Source organism: Canis lupus, chromosome 1 (genome assembly GCF_048164855.1).
Source record: "Canis lupus baileyi chromosome 1, mCanLup2.hap1, whole genome shotgun sequence".
NCBI lineage: Eukaryota > Metazoa > Chordata > Mammalia > Carnivora > Canidae > Canis > Canis lupus.
This window is the reverse complement of record NC_132838.1, coordinates 35,749,943-35,766,115: the sequence shown is the minus strand read 5'-3', so window position 1 is coordinate 35,766,115 and position 16,173 is coordinate 35,749,943. Positions and strand designations below refer to the sequence as shown.

At 37.4% G+C, this 16,173-nt stretch overlaps 1 protein-coding gene across 11 annotated transcripts in view; it reads right to left on the bottom strand.

Annotated features, from left to right (window-relative positions):
- Positions 1 to 4,591: 4,591 nt before the first annotated feature.
- The window catches only part of AIG1 (androgen induced 1), a 240,818-nt gene continuing 229,236 nt past the window's right edge, over positions 4,592 to 16,173 (bottom strand). For 5 of the 11 annotated variants that reach the window (XR_012031075.1, XM_072825944.1, XM_072825986.1 and 2 more), the window contains 2 exons: positions 11,105 to 11,268; positions 4,592 to 5,289 (listed from right to left, as the gene is read on the bottom strand). Coding sequence is in view for 8 of the 11 variants with exons in the window: in XM_072825944.1 (XP_072682045.1) it covers positions 5,252 to 5,289; positions 11,105 to 11,268 (202 nt within the window). In the remaining 3 variants the exon portion in view is untranslated. Of the gene's footprint in view, positions 5,290 to 8,744; positions 8,809 to 10,147; positions 10,480 to 11,104; positions 11,269 to 16,173 lie in introns of those variants that run through there. The other 6 variants (XM_072825948.1, XM_072825966.1, XM_072826026.1 and 3 more) reach the window with 3 other exon arrangements.

The window sequence follows — 16,173 nt, the reverse complement described above, 5'->3', positions numbered from 1 at the left end:
GATCACAACCTTAGCCAAAGGCAGATGCTTAACTGCTAAGCCACCCAGGTGTCCCCCAGGTTTCTTATTAAATGATGCTATCATTGTCTTACATAATTTCCTCTCAATAACTTCATGGTATATTAGCTACCAGACCATAGATTCAATTTCTTAATATATATATACATTATATTCCATTTCCTCATACATATTTTAGAATTGACCCTTAAAAATGTTGAGATTAGGGATGCTGACCCCTCACACAGTGAAAAATCCATGTATAACTTTTGACTCCCCCAAAATTTCATTATTAATAGACTACTCTTGACTGGAAGCCTAAAAACATAAACAGTGAATTAACACATATTTTCTATGTTGCATGTATTATATACTGTATCCTTATAATAAATTAAACTAGAGAAAAGAAAATGCTCCAAGAAAATCATAAGGAAGAGAAAATACATTTATAGTACAGGATTGTATTTATTATTGTCCATCTAAGTAGACCCATGTACTTCAAACCCAGGTTGTTCAAGTGTCAGCTGTATATAATATTCAGTTTCCTAATATATGTTTTTATATAATATATATGTACTTAATGCAAAAATACTGATTCGAAGGGGGCACATGCACTCTAATAGCAGCATTATCAACAATAGCCAAATTATGGAAAAAACCCAAATGCCCACTGACTAATGAATGGATAAAGAAAATGTGGTATATAAATAAAGTGGAATATTAGCCACCAGAAAGAGTGAAATCCTGCCATTTGTAACAATATGGATGGAGCTAGAGTGTATTATGCTAAGTGAAATAAGACAGTCAGACAAATACCATATTTCATTCATCCATATGTGGAATTTAAGAAACAAAACAGATAAACATAGGGGAAGGGAAATAAAGAGAGGGAAGCAAACCATAAGACACTCTTTTTTTATTTTTTATTTTTATTTTTTATTTATTTATGATAGTCACAGAGAGAGAGAGAGAGAGAGGCAGAGACATAGGCAGAGGGAGAAGCAGGCTCCATGCACCGGGAGCCCGATGTGGGAGTCAATCCCGGGTCTCCAGGATCGCGCCCTGGGCCAAAGGCAGGAGCCAAACCGCTGCACCACCCAGGGATCCCCAAGACACTCTTAACTATAAGGAACAAACTGAGGGTTGATGGAGGGAGGTTAGTGGGAGGTCGGTGGGGTGGGAGGTGTGTGGGAGATGTGCTAAATGGGTGGATGGGTATTAAGGAGGGCACTTGTTATGATGAGTACTGGGTGTTGTATATAAGTGATAAATCACTAAATTCTACTCTCCCCAAAATATTACACTATATGTTAACTAACTAGTATTTAAATAAATATTTGAAGGAAAATAAAATATATGTACTTTTTTCCATATGTGTATTATAGGATAAGATATTCATCTGTATTTTCTTATATTTCTTTTATACTTTTTCTTACATTTCATCATGTAATCTATCTGAAATTGTGTGTGTGTTCTGTGTGTATGTGTTTCAAGAGAGGACTGCAGCCTTTTCTTGTTTACCAATTTGTTATTAATTCACTGCAGTCACTCATTTAATCCTTTATTATGCTCTTACTGATCTGAAATGCCATTTTATTATTTGCTAAATTTATATATATAAATTAAGGCCAGAATTCTGGGCATCCTTTTTATTTTGTTCATTTTTCTTTCCATCCTTGAGCATACCGCATTATTTTAGTTATTACACTTTTATATATGTTTTAATGATGTGAGTATGCATTAATTATCTGTTCTTCAAGATTTTTCAGTTGTTTTTACTTGTTTTTTCTTCTGTTAAGCTTTAAAAAGTCTGCAATTTTAGAATGGAGTTATACGGTACCTATAATTCATTTGGAGGAAGAAATGACATCTTTAAGAAAGGAATTTTCTTTTCCAGAATTTAGTTATCTTTCCATTTTATTTGTCTTTTTAAAAAATCCCTCAAGAGAAAAATATACATGATTTGGTAATGAAAATTTATTATTTTGGTATAATATTAGATTTATAGTGCTAGTATTTTATCTATGATAAATAAAATGTGGTGCTCTTTTGGCTTTCTTTTGAGGGGTATATTAAGTAAAATAAGTTGAGAAGCTTTTCATTGTTCTGCCTCTTTGGTACAATTTCTTTTCATTAATTCACATTATTTAATTATTAATTTTCATGTTCCAGAAGTGGAGCTAGAAGCACATTCTCCCCACCTCCCTGCCCTGAGATTATGGATGGTAGATTGGTCTTTACATAGGTACACAGAGAAGAGAATAAAGTATGAACATCCGTTTGAGAACTGGTGGGAGAAGGTGTAAGGTTGCAAGCCAGACAGAGAAGTCAATGGTAACTTATTCCTAATCACTTGGTGATTACATGGCAGTCAGTCAGTAGACTCATTCCAATGGATTCTGCTCCAGGGCAAGCAGAGTTTCTGGGATGGGTCAGTGGGTGCATTAGCTGGGTAGGTGTGTCTTGGTGCATTCCATGCACCTGCTGAGACAGCCCTGGACATCCTGTAGGATGTGGTGCTGGGGTTCAGGGCCTGGAGTTCCTAAAGCAAAAATGATCCATCGTGAGAAAACTAAGCCAAACCCCAAATCTGATCACATAATTGTATTTCAAACAGGGCAGTGATGTAGATATCCAGACTGCTGTGATGGGCATAAGTGAAATCAGCTTTATATCCAAAGACCACTGGCATTAACTTCTTTGGGTGTCACTTTGGTGGCTTAAATAGTAAAGTGTTATTTGCTAGAGGAGAGAGGTCCCAGAGGAATTGGGGAGTTCTAAAAAAAATTCCACTCCTTCAGATTTACTTTCCTGAGAGTCATGTGGAGAAATGGCTTCCTTCTAAATGGTGGCTTTTCCTTAAAACATTCACTTTTCTTTTCCATTAATAATATCAATTATGTATCAATTTCTTTTCCATTAATAATATCAATAATATCAATTATGTTATAAAACTTTAACATAAAACTTTTTCACTCCAGGTCAAAATATAACTTATTCTCAAAGACCTCAGAAAAATAACGATAACAATGTCATGGACATCTATATCTTATTTCTTACCTTAAAAGGGAATTCTTTTGGTGTTTGAGATGACTGTTCCTTCTCATGATATGAGGTATCTTTATATTTTTAATGTTATTATCAGAAATAACTGTTAAAATTTCTCAGATGCCTTGGAGCAACTATGGAGAGAATCATATGAACTTTTTCTTTTGTGCATTACAGTGGTCCCCAACTTACCTGAGTGTTCACTATTCATAATCTCGCTTTCCGTGGTTTCACTTACCTACAGTCAACTGTGGTCTGGAAGCAGATGATCCTTCTTCTGACACAATGTCAGAGGGTCAATGGTCGCCTAACACTATGTTGCAGTGCCTGTGTCCTTCATCTCACTTCATGTCAACCGTAAGCATTTTATCATCTCACATCATCCATCATGAGAAGGGTGAGTACAGTACAATAAGATATTTTGAGATAGACCACATTCACAGAAATTTTATTACAGTCTATTGTTAGAATTGTCTTATTTTATTATTATTGCTGTTAATCTTTTGTGCCTAACTTAAAAATTATACTTTATCATAGGCATATGTGCATAGAAAAAAACAGTAAGTATATGGTTCTGTGCTATCTAGGGTTTCAGGCATCCACTGGGGTCCTGGAATATGTTCCCTGCAGATAAGTGGGGATGATTTGAAACAATGTTTTTGAATAAAAATCCTACTATTAAGCATCCTTAAATTTTTAGAATAAATGTTATTGTTTTAAAAAATTATTTATGTAGTATTGGATTTATAGTGTTAATACCTTAGTTAAAGCAAAGGAAATTTTTATTTTTATTTTTTTGCTACATTGGCTTTGTTTAGAGAGTTATATTAACTTTGATAAATAATTTGGGAAATGTTTCATCATTTCTGTAATCTTGGAACAGTTTAAATAACATGAGGGTTGTTACTTGAACGTTTTCAAGGACTTGCTCATAAAACACTCTGGACCCAAATCCTTTTTTGGAGATAGTTATTTGAACATTAAAAAAAGTCTTCCATGAATATCAGTCTATTACAGTTTTCCAATTCTTATTGAATCCATTTACTTGAAAATTGCACATTTCATTGGTTTCTAAGAATTTGTTGCCATAGAGCTATAATGTTTATTTTTATAATTAAATAATTTGTTTCACATCTATGCTTATATTGCCAAGTATTTGTTTCTCTTTCTCTTGTTTGCATATTTTAATGTTATTTGTATAGATGAGATACTGTGTTTATTAATCAATTCACTTGTACATCAATTCCACTGTTATTTTCCTGCTGTTTTAATTTCTGCTTTTATTTTGGTTAGCTTTTTCCTTTTTCTAAGATTTATTTTAATGTATTTTCTACTACATGTTCTGCATTAGTATTATTTTAAAATAATTATGGTCAAAGACGTCAAAAATTAGCTTTTTAAAAAATTAATCTATAATTTATCAAAAAGAGATACATTTTTAAAATCAGAAAATAATTAAGAACTAAGTTTAGTAAGCCCATTTTCAACAGGTAATAGAAACAAAATAAAAAAGGAGACACCAATGTTAGATACACCATGCAGATAATCACATTGGGATTGCTTGGTCTTTATTAAAGTTTCAGTTTGCATATAGGAAAAGTTCCACAAGATTAAGTCATGAGATCTAAATACACTCAGGATTCTGACTAAATTGATGTAATTATTACTAACATTGCCTGTTTGAGGCAATTGTGACATTATTGCAATAGGGAACATCCATCACATTTCCTTCAGACTTGCCCTGCGGCTCAGGTTCGTTATCCCAGCCTCCAGCAGGACTCAGTACTCAAATGCATTGCTCTACCCCTGCCCATTTGATTTTCACATATTTCTCAACAAGAAACACAATACAGTTTTATTCTTCCTCAATTAAATGGAATTGCAAAATTCCATTTAATTGCAAAAATTAAAAATTCAATGACCAATTTTAGTTTTAAAAACTAGAAGAGGGGGAAAAAGGATGTTATTTATAAATAATGAATTTGGAAAGAATCCTTTAAAACATAAAGAAGGTTATTTGGGATATAACTGTATTCTATTCTTATACATATTTCTCTATCAAGGTGCCCCAATCCCCTCTGGGGCAGGGAGGCAGAGGTGAATTCCATTGCTCTCTTGGATGCTTCCTCTCCTGCACTGCCAATGCCCAGGGGGTAACCAGTCTTCAATGGTGGCTCAATCCAGCTCTTTCATTTAGACTTAGATCTCATTCCAATTTAGGCTTCTCTTTTTCTTCTTCCATACCTAGAAATTCAGGCAGAGTACTTCATTTTAACATCAGATCAAACTGTGAGCAGGTTTGCCAAGGCTGTTCAAAAAACCCTCTCCTTTCCCCATATCTCTTCCCCATTCACTCCTTTTCTCTTAGCTTAGAAGGAAAATCATTCACAACTTTCTCTGGAAACTTCCTCAGTGGCCTCTGTCTCTTCCCCCCTCCCCCCCCGGCTCAATCAGGACATATCCAGGTCTTATGGCTTCTGGGAGTGATGAGTGCAAGTTGGTTCTAGACTCATTGAGTTTGCACAGAAACCCCAACCAGACTGCTTTGTAACCAGTTTCCAATAACAGGAGGTGTGCAGCTGATGAGTCTCAAACAGACCTCATTTATTTTTATTTTAGTTGTGTTTCTTCTCAAGGCAAGGATTCTGGATTTTCAAAAGTCAAGAATTAAAAAAAAAAAAAAACTCATAGAGGGCTTATTAGGCACAAGAACGATTATTTCCATAATTTTGTGTACTTAAACTCAAGTTCTCTTTCTATTCAACTCAGTTCTGGTAGAACTGTTTTACCTCCTGAGAGACTCATATGTCCTGGACCAGTAAGAGCTCTGTCTGTTGTCTGTAGTGAATAGTTAATTAATGATGTTGCATTTTCCTGGAGATGAAAACGTTGAAGTCATTCTCATGAATTAGTTAAATCTGGTAAATGCTCCCCAGTTCTCCTTTCTTTTTCTTCTTGCTAAATATTCTTCTTCTGAAACAAAATTCTCAGAGACTCTTGCTGGAATAAAAGAACCCCCAAATACTGCTTTGCAGGTTTTGTTGGTATTCTCTTATAAGTTATAAGCTCTCTGAAGGCAGAGCCCTTAACTGTTTTGTTTCTGATAATATCCCTAGCACCTAACACAGTGTTGACTCAGAGTTCGAGCTCAATTAGAATTTACCAAATCAATTAATAAACAACAAATATAGGGAAAGCCTCAAAAGGCTATGCTAGTGGGAAAACAGAATAAAATATGGAACTTCACCATATAAAAAAAATTAAAGCCTAATTCCAGAGGTCATTGTTATAGGCTTACATTGGCAAGGACTCTCCTTTCCTCCAGCTCCCAGCATTTGTTTTGTGGGGTCAGGGTGGTGGTGTTGGAAAGTGGGTAACACGCTCTGAACAGGTGTCCTTAGACAGTCTTTCAGGTTTGGTTTTCATGACTAAGGAACTGGCAGATCTGTAACTCTTTTTCCAAAGTACTTCTCAGAAATCATATTAAGGAAAACTTCAGATTGAGAAGTAAGGACATGTGAGGGGAGGAGGAATTGGGTTTAGGGCGAGAAGGCCAGGAGATGCCTTAGTTGTTGGTAACCAAGGCAAAGGCAGAAAAACACAGCAGGGATTCTGTTCAAATAGCACACATGACTTGGGTCCCAACTTTGTCCCATGCTCCCTCTCTTGCGAAGAAGCTCTCAGGAACTAATAACTGTTTGCTTTTCTTTAAAGTCTGTTTCTTCCTAAGTGTTCTCCTGCAGATGGGTTGACTTGGCAGCAATAGTGGAATCTTCAAAAGCGGGGGTGGAGAACAGGGGGTGTTCATTGACCCAGACAGGAAAAATGGCTCCCCACCTACTTTAGTTTGGCAGCTTTGAGGTAGAGGGAAAAAATTAGACAGCTGTAAATAATATTTGGAAGAACCAGAGGTATAATTTCCACACAAATAGCAAAAAGAAACCTGTCACAAAGCTGAGGCAGGATGTGCTTTTGGGAACATAGAGGAAGAGTTGGTTGACCCTAAGGTAGTTAGTCACATGTGATTCCCCCAGGCTAGGAGTAGGGCTCAACCAGAGGGCAGCACTGGAACACTGTAGGCCTGGGTGCCTGTGTGGAACATGACTTCATGGGCAGCTGGGGGAGAAGGTTCTGTCATACAGGCCTGGATCCAAACTTCTTTCTCTTTTGCTTGATTTCTCTGTCCTCAACCCAACCTTTCAGTTTTGGACACTTTCATTTATGATTGTATAAAGTTTTACTTTAATAAGATTGGTCACCCCAGTTAGACACACTGGAGTTGGAATAAATTCTTAGCATAAGTACAGAAATACTTTAGACGTTATAGGTTGAATTATGTGACACACATCCCCCTCGAATTCATATGTTCATATGAAGTCCTAACTTCAGAACTTCAGAATGTAGGAGAAGGCCAAGGGTGTGGCTGGACAACCATTTGCTAAAGAGATTAGGCATGTCATTCAGGGATCCAAATTAACCATTTCAGCAGAAGTCAGGAAAGATCTGTGGGAGACCTTCTTGTCTGACGATTTGGGTTGCTATGAATTGCATGGGAAGCCATTAAGGTTTTTTGAGAATTTTGTACCAGCAGAAACACTGGACTAAAAGGGACAGAGACAGCATGAAATGAAAGAAGAACTCCTAAGGTGGTTCAGGGGCTACCCACTTCCAGAGGCTAAGGCTGCCACCCAGGGGCAGGGCCACACCCCCCTTCTGGTGATACAGAGGTTGGAGCATTCAGTCAAAGAGGATCATTCTCAAGCCTTTACATCTAATAGAATTTGCCCTGCTACATTTCAAACTTGGTTGAGAATTGTGGGCCCCTTTTCAAACCCTGCAATTTTTCCTTTTTGGAAAGGGTATGTGTATTCTATGTCTGTCCTACCCTTGTGTTTTAGAAGCAGAAAACTTTCTGTCTGGCTTTACAGGATCACAACAGGAAAGCAATGGTGCTTCAAGATGAATCATACCCCAAGTATTAGCCATACCAGATTTAGATGATATTTAAGATGAGTTTTTTGACCTAAGAATTGATGCTGGAAAGACTTTTGGGGCTGTTGGGAATGTATTCTGCATGAAAGAAGGACATGAATTTTGGGAGCAGAAAGCAGAGTGTTATGGGTGGAACTGTGTCTCTCCATATCTAATCACCAGTACTTCAGAATGTAACTATATTTGAGGAGAGGGTCTTTACCAAGTTAAAATGAAGTTATCAGGGTGGACCATAATCAAATATGACTGTTGTCTTTATGAAAAGGGGATATTTGGAGACAGCCTTACACATAGGGACAAAAGTCATGTGACTATGAAGATGGTCATCTACAAGTCAAGGAGAGAGGCCTGGAACAGATCTGTCCCTCCCAGTACTCAGAAGGATTGGTTCCAGAACCATGAGACATTACATTTCTATTGTTTAAGCCTCCCCGACTATGGTCCTTGGCTGTAGCAGCCCTAACAAACCAATACAACAGTCACAAAGCCACCTTGAGTTAATTTCCTTTAAAAAGAGCAAATGCCTAACTATTCATTTAACCTATTTTAAGGGCTTTGTGTTCATAGTTCGTATCAGATTGGTCTGTTTTCTTATTTTATAAACCAGGTTCATGGATCTTAGTGAAGTTTCTAATCTCTCATGTGCCTTGGTTTTCAATGGTGACAACCTGATGGCTTACTAGAAGTAACATTGGATTGAACATTACCCAGAGGTGTTGGCTCTGCAACTACCGATTTTGGTGCGTCACATAGGGTTTCTGGGCTCAGCCGCTGCATAGTAAAAAGGAAAGGTCAGCTTAGGTGGTTTCTAATATCCTTTTCAATTTTAAGATTCTGTAATAATATGATTTTATCTCAAAGTTGAAGTCATTATAACCTAACCAAGTGAAGGAAGTGAAGCCACTAAAAATCATTATGGATACAAGGAAGGGTGCTCAGTGTGGTATCCCTGTTTCATGGGGGATTTTGTTTGGGGTGCAGTGAATGCACCCAGAATAGTAATACTGTACTTGACTGTATTCAATTCACTGCAACACATTGCAACACACACACAGCACACACTGCTTTTAATCAGCAGTTTCAAATTTAACTACCTACAGAAGCAGGCAGCTAATGTGATGGAGCAAACTGGCCAGGTGAGAACTAGGAACACTTAGGAAGCCATCTCAAGGGGGCAACTGATCCTCATTGCTAATCCATTTTTGCCAGAAAAGAACAGTGGGCTTGCTGTTGCCAGATGCTAAAGTATTTGATAAGCTGAGAAATCTGGCCTATAGGTGTAATCTCCCAATTTTTAAATGTTGTTTCAAAAACAACAATCCCACTATATAAGTCTAATAAAACATTTGGCAGACAAAATTTGGAGGAGGCCATCAGTTTGCAATCCTTTTCATAAATGAAAAAAAAATGCCCACTTGACATGAAACATCTGCCTCTGTGGAATTAACTAGATGGTTCCACATCAATAAAATTAATCTCCATATCTAAGATGAGTTATGAAATATTAGTCAACCTTACATAGGAGAATGGCACAAATTAAATTGAACAGATCATTTAGAAAACCCTGAGTTTCCCTATTTATTTTAACTTCTCACTCAAAGCTGTTGAAGAGCAGTATTCTATGACTATACACTGGATTTTCCTCTCTCTTAGTTTTCAGGTCATCTTCTCTTAGAAATAGTAGAACAATGGCCAAATGACCATTGGAATCAAGCTAATCAAGAGGGAAGAGTCATAAATACTTCCTGAATAACATATATTAAATGTATGAGCCTAAATTTAAATATGGCCTTTCTCCCAAGAAGCTGAGAAAAATTTACTTTGTTCTTTAAATATTTTTATAAGTTAGCTAAATACTTTAGTAAATTAACTAATAAAGATTATTATTCCCACTGAACAGAGAAGGAATTATTAAAGGGTTAATTTCTGGTTTCCCAAGTTGTAGCCTGAACTGAATAAAAATTTTTGACACTTTTTCTAATAGATAGCTTATAAAATCAAGCCAGCTGCTGAGAAAAGAAACCCTCAAATTCCTCTGGGCATATACCATGGGCCAACACCTTGACACATACAATCTTAGAAGATCTGCACACAAAAAAGTCCAATCCAGTAACTGTGCAATTGACTGCATTTTATTTGTCTAATTAGATCAAGTTCCTGGCACAGTGTCTGGCACAAAGTAGGGTGTTCCATGTTTGTGGAACAGAGATAATTTACTGGTGATGTCTAGAATGTTGTGAGTACATGGTACATTGGCGATGCCCAGAGCTCTCTAAAATTCCCGGACCATCTTGTCTTTGGATATCTTTTCATGCAGGACTCAAATGACTACATCCTGTGCTGTTGCTTCTTCCAGCTTCCCATTTTATGTTATCTTACATACACTTTGGACAGGGTTTGCATAGCTTTGGTAAGATTATGTGACTTGCCAAGATGGAGGCTCTGCCATAAATAGAAACAAAAGAGAAATCAAATCATAGGTTAAGAGAGTTTTGCAGCAATGAAGTAGTACCCTTGATTGCCTGGACCTCTTTGCCATCTCAGTCCTTGAATATGACAAGTCACTGGTAAATCACAGTGGCCACAGGCATTCTGTGCTGCTTGGAGTTCTGGCAGAAAACTGGGGAGACCTCTCTGAAGCTACTGGGCCCATACAAGGATGATTTAAGAAGCGGGGAGGTCTGGGTGGCTTTTAATGGGACTGTTTGGTAACATTTAATAATTTATTTATTGGGGGGGGTTCCCTCTAGCTAAGGCAGCATTTTGCCGATTGGAGTGAACTTTCTAAATTTTGTTGTTGCTGTTATTAGCACTACATTTCTCCCTATAAAATTTTATAGACATAATTCTTTTTCCTTAGATTTGGATATTTTACTAGCTAATAAGACAAAGTGTGTAATAAACCTTTCAGGTAACTGCCAGCAGCTCTTAAATTAACATTGTGTAGTTATAAAAATGAAACTCTTCACAAGTGATCCTGTGCTATGATGGAATTTTCCTTCAGTGTCTGCACACACTCTTTTAGACAGCAATTCTCCTGTTTTATGCTCCCCTAAACAATACTTACTTCTCTGTGTATCCCAGATATAGCTGTTCAGAACTTCTCCCAGCAGGTACAAAAAGTTCATTAAGATGGTTGTAGACCCAAAGAAGACGATTCTGGCTCCTGGGCCAATGTGTTCCAAGAAAGGGTACACCCACATCCCAGTTACATGATGTATCCAACACACCCTGCAATAGAATTGGAAAAGAGACAAAGACAGGAGTTCCTCTCATGTCAGATTTCAAAGCTCCTGCTATTGCAAATATAGACCTCCCACCCCACCACTCCAACCATTTTTCAGCAATGTCAGTCACAAGTTTGCTTCTGACAGAAGCTACCAGAAACTTTGTTGTTGTTTGTTTTCTTTTACTTTCTTTAAGATTTATTTATTTATTTGAGACAGAGAGAAAGAGAGAGAGAGAAAGGAGTGTGCACGAAGTGAGGAGGAGCACAGAGAGAGGGAGACTCTCAAGCAGACTCACTGCTGACTGAGAAGCCCCCAGGCCGGGCTTGATTTTGTGACCCTGAGATCATGACCTGAACTGAAATTGAGTCGAACACTTAACTATCCAAGCTACCAGGCGTCCCTGTTTTCTTTTATTTTTTATTCCAAAATAACTTTAGACCCACAGAAGAGTTGCAAATGTGGTACAGAGTTAAGGTAAGTTCTTCACCTCAGCATCCCTGAACGTTAACATCTTGTATAATCACAGCACAATTACTAAGGTGAAGCCATTAATATTGGTACAACATGACTAACTGGACTGCAGACTTTATTGAGAAATCCCATTTCCCCTTTAGTAACTTTTTTTCTGGTTCAAGATCCCACATGGTATCTGGTGGTCACATCTCCTTAGTCTCCTCCAATATGGCAATTCTTTGACTTCTTGTTTTTCCTGACACTTGATGGGTTCTGGTCAGGTATGTGAAACTGTTGTTTTTCTCAATACCGTTATACAATCTTAACAATCTTAATTTCTTCCTTACATACTGAAACAATATAGTATCAGACAACCACACTGCAATTAAATCTAGGTGAGTCTGTTACAGACATCTTGCCATACTGCCTTCCAACCAGATACTGAGAAGTGTACTCAGTATAGATCACAGTGTATACCTGCTGACAGAGCCATCCTGTAATCTCACCAATACCTGACTTTCCTGGATCCTTGGATCCTGTATTCATTTCATTTCTTTTCTTTTTTCTATTTCACATAGTACTTGCTTGTAATTATCCTTTTCGTGTTCAGGAGATATTTTAGGCTCAGTGGGAGTACAACATCATTAATTTCTACTGTTTTCAGAAGTTTACTTAGAAGATTTGCTCCCTTGGTTTGGACCTGACACAACTTGTAAGAGCAATTTTCCAAAATGTTCTTAGGCTCATTATTTTATCAACTCTTGTCAAAGTTGAAGACTAATTAAAATACAAATAACATTATTGCATAGGGAACAAAGATTACTTTTTATACTTATGTGTTTAGGGGTCATTTTCCTTGTAATCCACATCTTGACTTTTTGTTAAGTAGTTTGTCTACATATCTATTACCTATATATTTACCTCATCATGTCAGAAAACCTGGGTATCTTTACCTTGGAGCTTGCAGTCTCAGTGAGGGTGATACCATTCCTGCTCAAGGAGGTGAACATTGGTTCTGGGAGGGCAATGAAGAAATCTTATTCTTTTTATGTGTAAAGCACATATGCATATATATACATAGAACATAAACAGATACACAGTTTCTCTGTGGTATTAAAATTTCATAGGCCCAGCAATTTCATATCTAGGTATACATCCAAAAGAATTGAAGGCAGGAACACAAACAGGTTATTTGTATACCAATGTTCATAGCAGCATTATTCACAATAGCCAAAAGGTGGAAACAACCCAAGGGTCCATCTAGGATAGATGGATACACAAAATTGGTATATCCATACAATGGAATATTATTCAGCCATGAAGAGGAATGAAATTTTTTAAAAATATTTTATCTATTTATTCATGAGAGAGACACAGAGAGAGGGGCAGAGACATAGAGTGAGAAGCAGGCTCTATGCAGGGAGCCCCACGTGGGACTTTATCCCAGGACCCCAGGATCATGCCCTGAGCTGAAGGCAGATGCTTAACCACTGAGCAACCCAGGTATCCAGAGGAATGAAATTTTGATACATACTACAACATGGGTGGACCTTGAAAACATTATACTAAGTGAAATAAGCCAGACACAGAAAAACAAATATTGTATGATTCCACCTATATGAGATACTAGAATAGGAAAATTCATACAGATGGAAAGCCTAATAGAGGTTACCAGGATCTGAGGGGAATGGGGAATAGGGAGTCAAGGTATAATGAGTACAGAGTTTGTATTGGGGATAAGGAAAATGTTTTGGATAAGGATAGTAGTGATAGTTACATAACATTGTGAATGTATTTCATGACACTGAGTCATACAATTATATATGATTAAAATGATAAATATGTTGTGTATATCTTACCACAATAAAACATTTTTATGGGATGGAGATTAGGACAACGATACCTAAAAATGTTCCTTGGTCGGGGGCTCGGTAATGAAGGAAAGGTGAAGAATCACTGTCTTAGTGGGAAGAGATGGTCATTAAGTCAATCTGGGTCAGCTTGAATAACTGTCCAAACTAAAAGCTTTTTACCAAAAGAGAAAACAAAGCTAGCCAAGATTTTTCCTTCTTAAAAAGGCTGAAGGATTCATAAGAATCAGCAGAAATTAAATTGTTAGAATGACCCGGTGGGATTCTGATGCATCATATTCTGTTTGTCCATAAATTAGAGGCAGTTTTATCTTCCTAATCTTTTCTTCACTAGTGTAAGGAGTATTGAGTGCTCATCAAGTGGCTTATTAATTTCCATTGAGATAATAGGCAACATCCCCAAAATGTAGTACTATAAAGCTATAATTGATTTTGCAAATCAACTTATAAAATTATAATCTCACTATAAAACTGTTTCCTCAATTAGACAAATTAGGAGTCATTCAAATTATGAATGCTAGTTATATTTTTTCTACCTGTTCCTGACTTTCTACTTGTTTTTGGTAAAATGAAACTGTCACTAGCAGCTTTTGGTAAGGTCTGTAAAGCAGGCCTCTGCTCCTCTGATGTTTGTGATGCACTTTGGTCTGTATGCAACCATCTCATACTACTGAATAGATATAACCACATCTCATCTATCTATGGATGACTCCTAAATTTATATCTCCAGTTCTGACCTATCCCTGATCTCCAGAGTTTTATACCCTGGTGCCCACTGCACATCTCCCATGAGAGATTGCATCTCCAACTGAACACTTCCATGATGTCATCATGATTCCTACATCCTAATTCCTGCATGCCTCTCCCCTCCCTCCCATTTAACAATGAACATGCATCTCCTACATCTTTCCCTTCTCACATCAATGATCACTACATTACTGCAGCAGTAGCTTGGGGCAGAAAATGTGGAATCATCTTTGACTTTCCAATCCATCCTTAGATCCCATTGTCTTTATTTTCCAAATATCCCCAAGACATCTACTTGTCACCACTACCACCGCTACTATTTGGGTTCAAGCCATCATCACCTCTCACTGGAATGCCTGCAGTAGCTTCCTATGTTTTTGCTTTTACAATTGCTGCAGTCTAGTTGACAGGCTATTCTCACTGGAGCAGCCAGACTGATCTGGATTAAATGCAAATCAGATCATGCCACTACTTTGCTCAAAACTCTTGCTTCCCTTCTCTATTAGAGTAAAAGCCAAAGACTCTGGGTGGTTCTTCTCTACCTAGGTTTGCCCGGCACTTTTCTGACTTTTCTTCTCCTTTTCTCCCTCTTACTCATTCACTTTAGCCACACCGACTCCTTAGCTTTCTTTAAGGACACCAAATACTCTTTATTTGTTCCTGTGCCTGGAACATTATTCCTTACCCTCTCCCCTACAGTATTCCCAGCACTCCCTGTGTCCTTCGGATTTTGCTCAAAGGACACCATCTCAATTAGGTCTTCCCAGGCCACTCCATCTAAAAGTTGCAATCTTTATCCTGAAACTTTCTATTCTCCAGCCCTTAATTTTTCTCTCCAGCCAGTTACTATACTGCTTTTATTTTTATTAATCTGTTTATTGTCTGTCCAAAGAGCCCAGGCATATTTTTTGTCTGTTAGGTTCATAGCTAGATACTGCGGCCCTCAGAGCAGTGTCTGGCACACAAGATGCACTCAATAATTATTTGTTGAACTAGTAGCTGAATAAAGAAATATCAAAAAAACTCCCAATATCTGTTTATTAAGCCTTTACTATATACAACAGGCACTTTGCCAATAACTTAAAAATAATTTTTAAAGAGTCTCAATCTCATTCTCCTCCCTAATCTTTATGCCCTTTTTGTTGACAAACCTTTTCTGTAGAGAACTAGATAGTAAATATTCTCAGTTTTGTAGGCCATATGGTCTCTGTCACAACTCTCAAATTTGCCATTTAGTGCAAACATAGCTATAGACAATATATAGACAAGAGTGTGATTGTGTTCCAATAAAATGGTGGAAATGTACAATTCTCAGGGCAGGGAAGTAGATAGCTATTCTGAGTATGGTGCTTTAATAACATCTGTAATCTCCTTCACCTGATTGAACCACCCTAGGAGGTATGGTTATCCCCATTTCACAGATAAAGAAGCTGAGACTGGACTAAAGAAGTTGCCTTAAAAAATAGCAAAGCTGGGAAAGTAATGCACAACTGATTTCTTTTCTGCTGCATGGACTTGCTTCCCTAAATGAGGAATTAAATATAGTCTCCAAAAATGGAGTGAAGCTTTTCTTTTAAAAAAAGTTTTCTTGACTACATCTCAGATATAGAAGTTCTGTTATGTGGGTTTCACTGGATTGGTGTGAATGATGCACCCACTTGTCCTAACAAGTTGTGCTTTCGCCATTTGTTTCCTTGATACAATCAGGGCTCAATTTCCTGCACAAAAATGACTCATGGCCTTGCTCATCTATCTGTGGAGAGTTTCCAGTTCTTGGGTGACTTCCATTTCTATCTTGTTCTAAAGCCTTCGTGTCTTAGTGCCCAAATGGCTTA